Here is a 13,502-nt window from a genome sequence, read left to right as displayed (position 1 = left end):
CCCACTCCCTCTGCTTGTGTTCCCTCTCTCGCTGGCTGTCTCTATCTCTGTCGAATAAATAAATAAAAATATTTTTTTAAAAATAATAAAAAAATAAAATAAATAAAATAAAATAAAAAAAGAGACTTCAATATACCAAATGTTGGAAAGGATACAGAACTGGGACTCACATTACTGGTGCAAATGCAAAACAGCACAACCGCTCTGGAAAACCATTTAGCAATTTCTTCATAAGTTAACTATATATTACCATATGATTGAGCCACTCCACTCTTTGATATTTACCCAGGAGAAGTGAAAGTAAATGCCCAAAAAAGACTTGTATGTGAATATTCATAGGGGCTTTATTTGTATAGCCAGAAATTTTGTCCAGGAACAGGTAAATGGATGAAGAAATTGTGGTACAATGGAATACTACAAAGCAATAAAAAAGAATGAATCATTGGTACACCCAACAATATGGGTGAATCTCCAAATAATCATATTGAGTGACAGACCAGACAAAAAAAGAAAACCAATCATGTGATCCACTTATATAAAACAGAAAATGCGCGGGGTGCCTGGGCGATGCAGTTGGTTAAGCATCCGACTCTTGGTTTCAGCGCGGGTTGTGGTCTCAGGGTCGCGAGATCAAGCCCTGCGTCAGTCAGGCTCTGGGGTAAGTGCAGGGTCTGCTGGAGTTTCTCTCTCCCTCTCCCTCTGCCCCTCCCCGTCGTGCTCGCTCTTTCTCTCTCAAATAAATGAATAAAGTTTTTAAAACAGAAAATGCAGGGTGCCTATCTGGCTCGGTTGGTAGAGTATGTGGCTCTGGATCTTTGATGGGGAGTTCAAGCCCCACGTTGGGCCTAGCGCTTACTTTAATAAATAGATACATAAATACATAAATTAAATTAAATAAATAAATTTAATTAATGAATAAATACACAAACAGAAAATGCACACCAGTCTAAAGTGACAGAAAGGAAATGAGTGGCTGCCGGGAAACGGGGAATGGCATAGAAGGGCGGAAGGGAGAAATCGAAAAGGAACTTTATGGTCTGGTAAGTACGTTCCCCATTCTAATCACGGTGATGGTTTTATGGGCACAAACATATGTCAAAACTCATCACGTCGTACACCTTAAATACATGCAGTTTACTGAGTATCAATTCCACACCGATAAAGCTATTAAAATACTTTTTAAAAACCCAGCAGTCTCACTTGATTCAAAGTCCTGCTTCCAGATTCTATCAAAGGACCTCACTCAAAAAGACAAGTAGTTAAAAGAGCAGAGATCTGGGTTTAAAACCTGCTCTGCCACAAAGATGTTGTATGATCGTGGACTGGTTACTTAAATTCTCACGGCCTCCAGACAGCTTCATCATCCATAAGATGGGGCTAATAGTAGTATGCCTCACAGGCTTGTTGTTAAAATTTGAGGGAGATAACAGAGAGAGTCCCCCAGCACATCCTAGACGCCAGAATACAGTTGGGCCCCATCTCTGCGGCAGTTAGATTCCTTTTGTTCCCTTCCTTTGCCCTCTCCTTCCCGACAGGGAGGGATCCTAGTCACAAAGACAATCAGAGGAGAAACAATGAGGAGGAAACAGGGCAGAGGGCTTGGACTGTGTTCTCCTGAAACAGTGCCTGAGACCAGAACTCGAGACTTCCTGGAGGGTGGTCCCAGGGATTGGGTGGGGGAGCAGAAAATTGAGTCAGGGAAGGAGAAAGCGCCAATCGACAGGTACATATTGAACTGGCTACTGCCAGGGAGCTCAGTCCAGCCAGAGACCCTCTGTGGAACCGTAGGACGCACCTCAGAATTGATCCTCAAAGGTCAGGAGGCTGGGACACTGGCCCGTGTCCCCTACTGCATGGGGCTGCCCTCAGGATTAGCTCCTCTCTTCTCACCACACTTCTGTTAACTGAGGCAGAGACAGGCCTGTTGCACGAGGCACTGGCAGGGATATGGGACCGTCCATGCCACCGCAGCTCAAATCAAAGGTGGCCCAAGGACACATGGCGTGGGGCACCAAAATTAGGCGCCTCCGGCCCAAAGCCCATCCTCCTGTCAACTACTGGGAGCACCTCTGTGTCAGGCACACAACTCAAGTACCCTTCAGCTGGGAAGCTAGAAGCCCAGGATTAAGGTCCTCTCTCCCCAAGACTATAGGCAGCGACACAACTGACTTGTCAATCCCTCCCTCAGGGCATTTGTCTGGGAGACAGAAGAGAGAATACCTGAGGGGTGAGTCATGGAAGGGGCCCTGGGAGGAAAGGGTGGGGCTGGGAATTTACCAGAAGAAGGAAGAGCTATTTCACTGAGCAGTAGTTAAATCATTTGTCTCTGCCCTACAGAGACACCCGAACTAGAAATGTTCCTCAGGCTGAAAACACAATAATGTTTATTGCATGAGTGCCTATCACTAATGAAGCGTAATTTGTGCCTGGAAACGCGCTGCTGTTCTTTCATGCCTTCTTTCACCTCAGCCCCCCAGGAATCTGATCTAGCAAGGACTGTAATTCACTGAAGCTCAGAGACGTTGAGTAACTTGCTGAATGTCGAACAGCTAGTAACTTGCAGAGCCAGAATTCAATCACACGTAGTCTGACCTCAGAGCCCAGACCTCTGACTATCAGGCTATACTCAAGCCCCATAGATAGATAGATAGATAGATAGATAGATAGATAGATAGATAGATAGATAAACTAAAAAAACACCCAGCTGAAGAAGAAATTTGAAGCTGTGGCCTGCCCTCCACCCCCCTCCCCCGGGGATGAGACGGGCAGGGAGAGTATCAGAATTAGATCTTCAGTGTTAACTAAACGCAGTAAGCAACGAGAGAAGGACTCCACATTGATAGAAGGCACATTATGACTGTCGTATGTGTGCAGACACTTATCATTGATGGCTGTTCAAAATCTTTTTAGTGCCATCTCACTAAGGTAGAATAAAAGAAAAACTACCCTCCCCAGCCTCCCCTGCCCTGAGGGTGCGAACAGGCAATTTACAACCTGCCAACAGGACATCACACCCATGTGAAGAAACAGATGACAAATAAGCAGGAAGTCCATTTTGCGGGTCAGATGGCCCTAGGGGCAGCGTGGTTCTTTGTGAAATCGTCCTTTTCTCACATCTGCTAAGGAAAAACAAGTTAAAATGGGCCTTCTACCTGCTTGGATGGCTGAAAAAGAGCATGTCCTGGGCCCTGGAAAGGGCTCCCAAAAATCAACCCAGAGGGCAGAGAGAAGCAGGGAGCAGGACAGGTGGGATTCTGAAGTTCCAGACGCAATTCAACATGCGTGTACCAAGAGGAGTTTCTCACACCAGCAGAGTGTCCTACAATTCAACCCAATTCTGACACTATCTCCCTGGAGATAATATCAGATCCCCCGGGTTAAGGGCTCAGTCCCATAGGACTGACACACACACACCCTGCTTCAGACACCAATTACCAACCCAGATTGTCATCTTTGCTTCGGACCAAGAAAGCGTATAGACTGGCGGTTCCACTGAACCCTGCCTCGGGTTTGATTCATTTGTTAGAGCAGCTCACAGAACACGAAGAGACATTTTATTTACTCGATTCCTGGTTTATTATAAAGGATGTAACTCAGGAACAGCCAGATGTAAGGGCTGCGTAGGGCAGGGTGCGCGGAAAAGGGCAGAGAGTTTTCCCGCGCCGCGAGAGCACCCCTGTCCCAGCACCGCCTGCTCACCAACCCAGAAGTTCTCCAGACGCCATCCTTTCAGGGTTTTATGGGGCTTCGTCACACAGTCATGCTGCACGGAATCATCAGCCACAGGGGACGGATTCAACCTCCAGCTCACCCCCCCACCCCCAACAGAGGTCGGGGGTGGAACCGAAGGTTGCAATCCTCCAATAACAAGACTGGCAACCTACCCGGGCAACCAGCCCCCTCCCTTAGGTTATCTCCGGCTTTCCGAAGGTCACTCCATTAACATAACAGAAGACACCTCTTTCCGCTTTCCTCACAGGAAATTCCAAGGGTTTCGGAGCGCTGTTCCAGGAATGGGGTCGAATAATTTCTCCTTGTAAAGCACAGTCTCACAGATCCTGCTGGGAGCGGAACGCTCTGCGCATAGCTCCGCTCAAACCCTGGGGTTTGTTTTGTGACTTTTCCAAGTTGAGTGCAGCCCAGTCCCCCAGTGACAGCTCATGTGTCCAGAGTCCACCCTTACCCCTAGGGCGAGGGCTTGTTTTTCAGCAGCTGGGAGCTGAGATAAGGGTGCCCCGGAGAGCGCGCGCGGCTTCGCGTGGGGGGAGCGGTGCGCACGGCCGCGGTCATTAGCTTCCCGATCACTTTCTGTTTGTTCCTCACATCCAGACAAAAGAACGAGGCCTTTGTGTTTCTTCGCCTACAGAACCTGACAAGAGGTCCAGCCTCACAGATCTGCGGTGGCTTTCCGTAAGCGCTTTGGGAACTATGAAGTGTAAGAAAGACCAGCTTTTATCATCGTTGATGACAACGATGATGAGAACAGTGCTTGGGGGGGAAAAGGTAACGCAGCCAGTCTGGACTCCTGCCTTTTCCAGAGCTCTCCTTGTGAACTTTGAACCTTTGCTCCCAACATCCTCTCTGGAATCATCTCTCCTGGGTTTATGTATGTCAAAATCCTACTTACCATGGGACTGCCAAGGGCTAACTTCAGCCACGTATGGAACATGACGCCAGCAGGCCTTCTTAAGAGCTGCGGGAAACCAAGAGCGAAGGGCAGGGTAGATGTCCGGGTTAGGCAGGTGGCAGGGGGCAGGTGGCAAAGGGAAGCCGCTGCATCTTCCGCGGGTGTCCTGGGGGAAAAGAGGAGGCTGAAATGTAGTATCTGTGAATTCATTTTGGGAAAGTTAGGAAATGCAAATAAAAAAATCCAAATATGATACACAAAAAATAAAAATCGCCTGTAAATTCACCAACCATAACTTTAAATTTTTTCTATTTGTCCATTTAGATATTTTTCTAAATATGCATTACATATTGTAATATAAAAATGTATACATATTATTATATTTTTCAGAATATATCAATTGATGTGGGAAACAAAGGCAATAGAAAAATTAAATTTCCTTAAGACTTACAGTCCATTGACAAGTCCTTGAAACAGGCAGAGCGACCTTCCTCCAGGAACTCAGCTGCCTCGATGTTAACACTTTGCTGAGGGCAAGAGGCAATCTTATCCCGACCCCCAGGGTCCTGTAAGTTTACTTTAACACATAAAAATTCCTTTGGGGGGCGCCTGGGTGGCACAGCGGTTAAGCGTCTGCCTTTGGCTCAGTGTGTGATCCTGGCGTTCTGGGATCGAGCCCCACATCAGGCTCCTCCACTATGAGCCTGCTTCTTCCTCTCCCAAGCTTCTTCCTCTCCCAAGCTTCTTCCTCTCCCAATCTCCTCCCAGTGGAGGAGCCTGCTGTGGGGCTCGATCCCAGAACGCCAGGATCACGCCCTGAGCCGAAGGCAGACGCTTAAAGACTGGGCCACCCAGGCGCCCCAAGAGTTATCCTTCTTGACATACACTGCTTTCCATATTAGTGGATTCTTGTCTTTCATCTAATCTTGAAAAATCTCAGCCATTTTCTCCTCAAATATTGCCTTCCCTCAACTTTTTTTTTTTTTTTCCCTTTTCTCCTCCTGGGAATCCAATTAGATAATTGTGAGACCTCCTAATTCTTTGTCTCTCCATTTTTCTATCTGCTTCTCTCTTTTTGCACGTTTTGGAGAATTTCTTCAGATCCATTTTTGGGTACACTTTTTCTCTCTTCAGCTGTGTTTTCTATTTAACCAAGCATTGCAACACCAATTTTAATGTTACATACTTTTTAAAAATTTCTTGATGTTCTTTTTTTTTTTTTTTCTAAATCTATCTGGGCATTTTATATAATCTCTATTCCTTGCTCATTTTTTTTCCTATTCCATCTTTTATCTCTTTAAACATTTCACAGAAACTTTAGATTCTTCATCTGATTACTCCAAATTCTGAATTCCTTAAAGATCCAAACCTGTTGATTTTTGTTCTTGCTGATTCTCCGTCATGGTACTTTGAATCCTTACATATTTAGAATTTTTTTGTGTGAGTCTATATTTGGCAGAATTTAATCCAGAAGCTTGAGTTCAGCATGCTTTCCTCTAAGGAGGATTCAGTTTGCTTCTGCCAGATTCTGGAGGGCATTAATAATCTGGGGCCACTTAAATGTTTCAGCTTCTGGTTTATTGATCAAAGGACAAGTAAAAATTCAACCACAGATCCTCGTGAGAGCAGATCTCACATGGAAACCAACAGTTTTTTAAATTAATTTTAACATCAAGTGCTGCAGCCTAGACGAGCTTCCTTCCAAGTTGGCTTTGTAAGCTGGTGGACTTTTTCCTTTCCACTGAGAATGTAGCCCATTTGAGGGTCTAGCTTTTTGGGGAATAGGGTGTCTCACAATTAGTTCTTCCATCTTCCTAGGCACTATGACTGGCTCACTCTGTGGTTCTCCCCCAACCTTCCATATCCCTTTCCCAGTCCCCAAAACTCTACGCTTTTAGTTAGTTGACTTGCTGTTTACTTACTATTTACTTTCTGTTTTGTATTGGTTTATTTTATTAGTTTCAGGGAGATTACCCTTGGGAGATTACCTTTCTTTTCTTGGAGCTTACTAAGGAATTTTTTTAATGTGTTGAGTATGTTTTATGTAGCATTTAGGTATCCTGCAATGGGAGGCTTTTGAGAACTCTGTCATACTAGTGGAAGAGAATTTTTAAAACAAACAAACAAACAAAAATGTGATTATATGGTACATATTGCTTTATAACTTGTTTTTTTCACACTTGATACATGATAAACACCTGTCATATTAATAAACATAGGTTTAGAGCATCATTTTAATGGCTACATAGTCATCCACTGCATAATTTATTTATAATCTTTACAATATATATTTACGTATAATCTTTTTCCTATTATTGGATATTTAGGGTTCTATTTTTCCCACTGCGTTAAGCACTTGAGTGAATATCTTTACAGCGAAATTATTGCATACATATGACCTTCTTCCTTCTTTAACTGTTTATAAAAGTAATATATGCTAATATAAACTATTCAAACACTAAGGAAAATGAAAATTCTCCATAATCCTTTTTACCATCACCTCAATTAATACCATTTGATCTATAATTGGAATCTCTTAATCAAATGACAGATAAGAATGAGTTAGGGCTAGAATATGTAAGAGAAGAAACTACACCGTCTGCCCTCCCACCCCCACAACTAAGGATAGGGAACCAAAGCAGGTCCTAGGGGTGCGCTGAAGGTAACCAAAGACAGTCAAGAACAAAGAACTGAAGGGATAGGGAGACACCGAAACAGACTCCAGAAGCCTGGGGCAGACACGGGGACAAAGGCTCTGTTAGGGGTCAGCGGCACTAGGCCTCGGGAAAGGCCACAGTTCCAAAACCCGGGGATCAACTCTGTTGCGCCAGGTGCCCCCACCCAGAAGCAGAGGGTCTTCTCCGGCACTCACTCCAGGCTCCTCTCTCTGCCCCTCCTTCTTTTAAATGGGTTTGATTTCTTTGGAGTCAAAAAATAGTACAGGCTCTGGCACGCTCCCCAACCCCACGCTTTAGAGCTGCTTACCCATGATGCCGAGGGCCTTATCCCAGTCTGAAGCTATTTAGCCATAAAAAGGTTGGTGAGCACCCTTCTAATGCCTTTCTGGCTGTTCCCTGTCAAGTGGAGCCCAGGGTCTTCTCCCAAGAGAGAACCATGATAAGGATGGCTGCCCTGTCTGGTGGCTCTTGACTCCCGACTGGACTTGAGGACCTGCCTCACTTGCCTTGTCTCTACAATAAAGTCGACTTCAGGTGGGCTCACAGGGGAGAGCCCCCACACCTTAGAGAAGCTCAACCTCCTTTTTTCCTCCCAATGAGTATGGAGCTCCCCCTGGAGTGATCCAAGTTGTAAGGAAGCCCCAAATTCTTGGTTGTTCATGTATTAATTCAATTCAACAAATATTTGTTGGGTGCTTACCGGGTACTGGCTTTTAAAAGACACCACAGTCTTAGAATTCCCTAAATAGCTCCAAAATCTCACACACTGACTCCATCAGAACTCATGGGAGGGCTCCTGGAGTTTCCAGCTGCTCCAGAAACCACAGCTAACTGTTGGCCACTTCTGCTCCACCCAGCAGAGCCCACGGACCACTGGACAGAACGGAAAGTGCATAGCAAGGTGATCACCTTCCAGTGAGAACCAGGTCTCCCCATGAAGAACTGAACACCCGGGACTGGCCACATAGAGTTTACACAATGTCCAGCCATGGTCAGGCCTTGGATAGCCAGCCCAAGAGTGGAGAGTACAGAGTGGGTAAAACATAGACACCTTTTGTCTCCCCTAAATCCTTGAGGCTCCCCAAGCTCCTGAGTTCCCAAGGGCCCTTGTCCAAAGTATATGCTGGTTGGGAACACGTGTTAAGCAGGGGATTTGCATGGAGGAGTTGGTGTCAGGGGAGAGGGCAGGCATGCGTTTCCCCTCCAGTGTCCACCGCAATGCCAGATGCCCTTGGCTGGGCCAGTTCATCTAGCCGACCACCATGCCCTGGGAGTCAAGTCACTACCAATGCCAAGGGCTTGCCCCAGTGACAATAGCTGTCAGGGACCCTTCACTGCACTATTCACCTTCTTTAGCCACATTTAGGGCCAGCTGGGAGGCAGAGCCCAGAAGCCTATCTGAAAACAGGAACACTTGATGGTTCTGAGCTAGGCTTAAAGTCAGCTCCAGGCTGACTTGGGCAAGGTACTCAGGCTACCTTAAGTACCTAAGTGCCTATTTCCTCATCCATAAAGAAGTAATGAAAGCAGTACCAATCCCTTCGTGGTCGATGTGAGCATCAAATAAGCCAATACAGGTACCTGGCACATTCGAGCTTTATAGAATTGTTAGTTATGATAGTAGGGCATTTGGGGAATGCTGAGTGCCAGCAACATAAAACCCTCCCCAGCACCATCCCCTCCCCACCCCAGGCCAGGGCAATGGTGGAGCCGGAAATCCTGTGGGAGAAGGGAGACACACTGGCTGCAGAAGTGGATTGCGGGCTCCTGGAAGATAAGGACTCCTCCTGTGGCACCCTAAGTGCCCAATGACAGTTAAGCTGCTGTGATATGCACCAGGTGCTCAGGAAACATGAGTTAGAAAAGAAAAGCCCTGGCTTCCGTTCTGCCTTCAGCGTCCCCAGCATTGTCAGATGCCCCTGGCTGAGCCAAGGCTTCCGTTCTGTCTCCCTCCCCGCTGGGGCGGGACGTAGATGCGCCCGCCCAAGAAGGAAATGGGCTAGTCACTCTGAGTAGGGGAGCAAACCCAGAGTCAGAGTCCGTGCGGTGACCTAGAGATTGACCCCTCTCACGACCCCCTGCCCCTCTCTGCCACAAACCCGGCTCGCAGAAGTCACTCCTTCCGTGTGGACTTGCACCTTCCAGCCGGATGTCTGGCAGAAAGTTATGGTCGGTGGAGGGCGGGAGACACGCACAATGGGCCCCCCCCAGGGGGGCAGGGAGCCGGGAGAGCTAGAGTGTGAACTGACCATGGGATCAAGGAGGTGGGGGCTGTACGGGGAGCAGCTGGAAGACCAAGCCCCCTCTTTCAGGCCCAGCGGTACCCCAGCCTCTCTGGTGTCTGTCGAAGAATTGGAGAATCCAAAGTTCATCGGCGCAGGCAGGTTCGGGGTGGTGTTCCAGGCGCGACACAGGACATGGGGTTTAGATGTGGCGGTCAAGATCTTGAAGGGGTGAGTGACCTGAGCCGCGGGCCTTGCGGGGGCGGGGGGGGGGCGGCGCAGTCGGTCCCAGGAGGAGGGGCTGCTGCTGGGACTGAATGGGAAGGGGAGGGATCTTCCAGGAGGAGAGGACTTGACTCCAGCTCTTTCCTGGAGTGTAGGGAGGCGATATCCAGGGAGGTGAAGGCCATGGCAAGTCTGCGTAACCAGCACATACTGCTCCTGCTGGGGGTCACCCAGAAGCTAGGGTGGGAGTCCACCTGCGGGCCTGCTCTGGTGACTCAGTTCATGGAAAATGGTTCCCTGGCAGGGCTGCTGCAGCCCCACTGTCCTCGGCCCTGGCCTCTCCTCTGCCGCCTGCTGCAGGAGTTGGTGCTGGGGATGTGTTATCTGCACAGCCAGAACCCCGTGCTTCTGCACCAGGACCTCAAGCCCTCCAACGTCCTGCTGGACTCAGACCTGCACGCCAAGGTCAGCCTGTCCATATCCCAGCCCAGCCTCTGGACACCACCTGCTGCAGCCCTGTCTGCTCCGTGCCCTCAGCATCTCCCGAGGGTCACAGGGCTGCCCGAGGGTCAAAGCCCAGCCAGGAGCTTTAGCCCCTACCATACCAGGTGTGAGTGACCCCGACCCATATGGTCCGTTCCACAGACCCACCCACCAGTCCGGCCAAAGACCCATGGCTGACCTAGCCCAGGAGACTCAGACCTTAACCCAGCCCCCGAAGAGGGGACCCAGACCTCCAACCCGAGGGCCCCACTGGTCCTACCATTCCCCTAACCCTGAAAACCCCCTTTATAAGGCTGGACCTGCACCTTGTGGTGGGAGGGGGGATTCTGGAAGCTGCCTGGTCCTGTCCATCCTCTACCCTCTCCCTCTTCCTTCCCTTTACAGCTGACAGATTTTGGCCTGGCTACATTTCATAGAGGCTCAAGGTCAGGAGCTGGCTCTGGGGAGTCAGCCCCAGCCTACTTGGCCCCAGAACTGTTGGCTGATGTAAACCGGAAGGCCTCCATGGCTAGTGATGTCTACAGGTAAGGTGCCCACTCCAAACACACATTCCAAATTTCTGTACCTGTCTGGGCCATTCTAGGGGACCATATGTGGGAAAGGAATCTCTGCCAGCAGTTGGGCCAGACCTCAGCTTTGTGTCTCCTGCAGCTTCGGGATCCTAATGTGGGCAGTGCTAGCTGGAAGAGAAGATGAGAGTAAGACTCTGGGCGGACACTGGGATCCTTAACTCCAGGTGCCCTCGTCCTGCAAGCCTCCAAACCCTCTTCTTCCAGCTTACCCACTCAGACTGCCTGACTTTCTCCTCACCTCCCCTTGGACTACACTCCTTTCCCCCTTCCATGATTGGGCAAGTAGCCCCTCATATCCTGAATGTCTTCTCTTTGCATCTCCCACCCCCACCCCAGTAGTGCCCCAGGCATCGCTGCAGCAGGAAGCAGGGTGTGAGGGGCAGATCCGGCCCCCGCTGACCAAGCTGCCCCAGCCCAGCCCTGAGACTCCTGGCTTGGAAGGACTGAAGGAGTTAATGCAACACTGCTGGAACCAGGACCCCAAGGACAGGCCCTCCTTCCAAGGTGAACTGGCCAGTTAGCGGGCAGCCAGGGTGGGCCTGGATCTGTCAGCAGAGGGCTTCTCCCTGGGAAAGTTTGGCTCACCTGCCTTCCACCCACTCTGCCTTGTCTCCAGAATGCCGACCAAATACCGAGGAAGCCCTCAATCTGGTAAACAAGGAGATGGATGCCGCAGTCTCCACGGTGAGTGTCCAGTGCCACCCCCCAATCCAGGAGCTGGGCAAGGATGGCACAACAGCCTCCCTTGCCCACTCAATGACTCCCCACTGGCCACTCCCCACTCAATGACTCCCCACTGTTCTTTGTGCCTTAATCTTTGTCCTCACTCTCCCCACCTCACCACTGAGTTCCCAGGTAATAGATTATGGACCAAGAGACTCCTCCCTTGCGTTTAGGCTGGCTTTCCCACCTCCATGCCCAGAAAGCTCCCCATGTCCTTGCAGGTGAAGAAGTTCCTGTGTGAAAACTGGGGCAGCAACAGGATGTCATCTGCGCCTAAGCCAGGCCCAGGAGGGACAGAAACGGAAGGCCCCAGGGGAACCACAGGAAGCCATGACATCATAGCCACTGAGATGTTAAACAAACTAAGTCTGAAGGAGTCCCCCAGCTCTGTTCCTAAAAAATGTACAAACCTTCCTGAAAGGATCAGGGCACAGGGAGACAAGGTTCAGCCCGCCTGGACAGCAGGGATACCTGCCGATTCAACAGCCCCATCTCCCCAGACTCCAGAGACCTCACCTTTCAGAAATCAGATGCCCGGCCCCAACTTGGCTTGGACCCCAGGTCCGAGACCCGAAGGGAGTCAGGTGAGACACTGACAGGACTAGAGGATGCACTAGGACTGCTGTGAATCCTGTCCCCCTTGCCAGGGAAAACTTGGGGCTATCAGGGATGCAGCAGGGGAACCAGCCCCAGGACAGGGAGCCTAAGAGAGCTGTGTTGTTCGCAGGGGTCTAAGAGACGTGGCACCAACTGGGCTCCGAGGGCACCACGGGCCAGTCCAATACCAGGTACCTGTTCCTCACTTCTTCCTTTCTTATGCTCAGTTCTTCCAATGGCTTCTTCCTCAAGACTGTCTATAGATCCAGGGTACCCTGGGTAGTGGGAGGGAGAAAGGGCTAGTGGCCAACTACCCCAATGGGCCTTCTGACTTTCCCCAGAACCAGCTCTGTGAACCCCTAACTTACGCCATTGTTAATGTTGGTCCAGAAGAGCTCCTAGAAGAAAAAACCCAAACATGAGGGTCTCAGACATTAGTTGCCATTCCTTCTGAGCTTCTGCAAACCCAGTTCCAAAGGGGCAGCACAAAGGAGAACGCCCAAGGCACATTTGACACTGTCACTGGCCACCCTAGAGACGCCATACTTGCATTTCCCCAGGATGGACACAAGGTGCCGCTGCCCCTCCACCCCGCTGCTCCTCCTAATTTTGAGTTAGTTTCCCGACTACTTAACCGTCCCACCAACTCCCCAATTTCTTTTAAAGGTAACCCCGTTACCATACGTGACAGCCATGCAGTACAGGTGGGAGACAACAACTACTTGGTCATACAAGAAGGAACTGCCTTGCCCATGCAAGGCCTGGTGCCCTGGGGCATGGGTCGAGGCTGGCCACCTGCCCCCCACAAGTAGGTTGGAGAGGAAGGCCGCAAGAACCAAGAAGCCTGGAGCCGGCGGCAGGGCCAGTATGACGCAACTTCTGAGCTACCTCTTGGACGTGAGGCAATTAGCTGAGACTTTCTTTGAAGGCCAACTGATTTGTGCACACGAGTCAATAAACGTGGTGGATTTTTAACCAAAGCGCCACACTTGGGAGGCTAAGGCTTAGGCCAGGGGCCAGCGGTGGAGACGTGGATGGGATGGAGACGTGGATGGGAGCCTGCGAGGCAACTCGGAGTGAGGCGGAGACACTGCCGTCTAGCTGAGGCCGGAAGCGGGATGCTCAGGGCTGGGGGTGGGCAGCAGCGTGGCACACAAGGTCAGGGCCCAGCTGGCGGCAGGAAGGAATCCCGGAGGCCTGGCTCTGGGGCCACTCTAATCTCTGGGTGGAGCACTTCCTCTAGATCGGGTGAGACCCCACCCTAAACCAAAATTCTGGGGATAGTCTCACTGCCCCCCTTTTCTTCTGCGCTACAGAGACCCACAGGGCTGCATGGGGTCCTGGGGAGAGGGCT

At 49.9% G+C, this 13,502-nt stretch overlaps 1 protein-coding gene and 1 long non-coding RNA gene across 7 annotated transcripts; one reads left to right on the top strand and one right to left on the bottom strand.

The window, feature by feature from the left end:
- Positions 1-4,288: 4,288 nt before the first annotated feature.
- On the bottom strand, positions 4,289-9,687 carry LOC117797293. Of its 2 annotated transcripts, none has more exons than XR_004622228.1 (3): positions 9,555-9,687; positions 4,628-4,793; positions 4,289-4,426 (listed from the first exon to the last, which is right to left on the bottom strand). It is a non-coding gene; the product is annotated as an uncharacterized LOC117797293 (long non-coding RNA). The 2 variants fall into 2 exon arrangements; XR_004622227.1 differs by lacking the exon at positions 9,555-9,687 and adding an exon at positions 5,079-5,259.
- Positions 4,313-13,123, top strand: RIPK3 (receptor interacting serine/threonine kinase 3). 5 transcript variants are annotated; one of them, XM_034648706.1, is made up of 11 exons: positions 4,313-4,410; positions 8,166-8,337; positions 9,618-9,758; positions 10,113-10,217; positions 10,641-10,780; positions 10,908-10,954; positions 11,165-11,332; positions 11,445-11,512; positions 11,773-12,135; positions 12,279-12,339; positions 12,815-13,123. In XM_034648706.1, exons 2-11 carry the CDS (start codon positions 8,284-8,286, stop codon positions 12,958-12,960), a joined length of 1,293 nt encoding a protein of 430 aa, XP_034504597.1. In that variant the 5' UTR covers positions 4,313-4,410; positions 8,166-8,283; the 3' UTR covers positions 12,961-13,123. The 5 variants fall into 5 exon arrangements, with proteins under 5 accessions (XP_034504597.1, XP_019657159.2, XP_034504596.1 ...); XM_019801600.2 differs by lacking the exon at positions 4,313-4,410 and having other exon boundaries at positions 8,185-8,337; positions 9,908-10,217; positions 11,168-11,332; XM_034648705.1 differs by lacking the exon at positions 4,313-4,410 and having other exon boundaries at positions 8,186-8,337; positions 9,908-10,217.
- Positions 13,124-13,502: the final 379 nt, after the last annotated feature.

This window comes from Ailuropoda melanoleuca, chromosome 20 (genome assembly GCF_002007445.2).
Source record: "Ailuropoda melanoleuca isolate Jingjing chromosome 20, ASM200744v2, whole genome shotgun sequence".
Lineage (NCBI taxonomy): Eukaryota > Metazoa > Chordata > Mammalia > Carnivora > Ursidae > Ailuropoda > Ailuropoda melanoleuca.
This window is presented reverse-complemented; position numbering and strand designations above follow the sequence as displayed.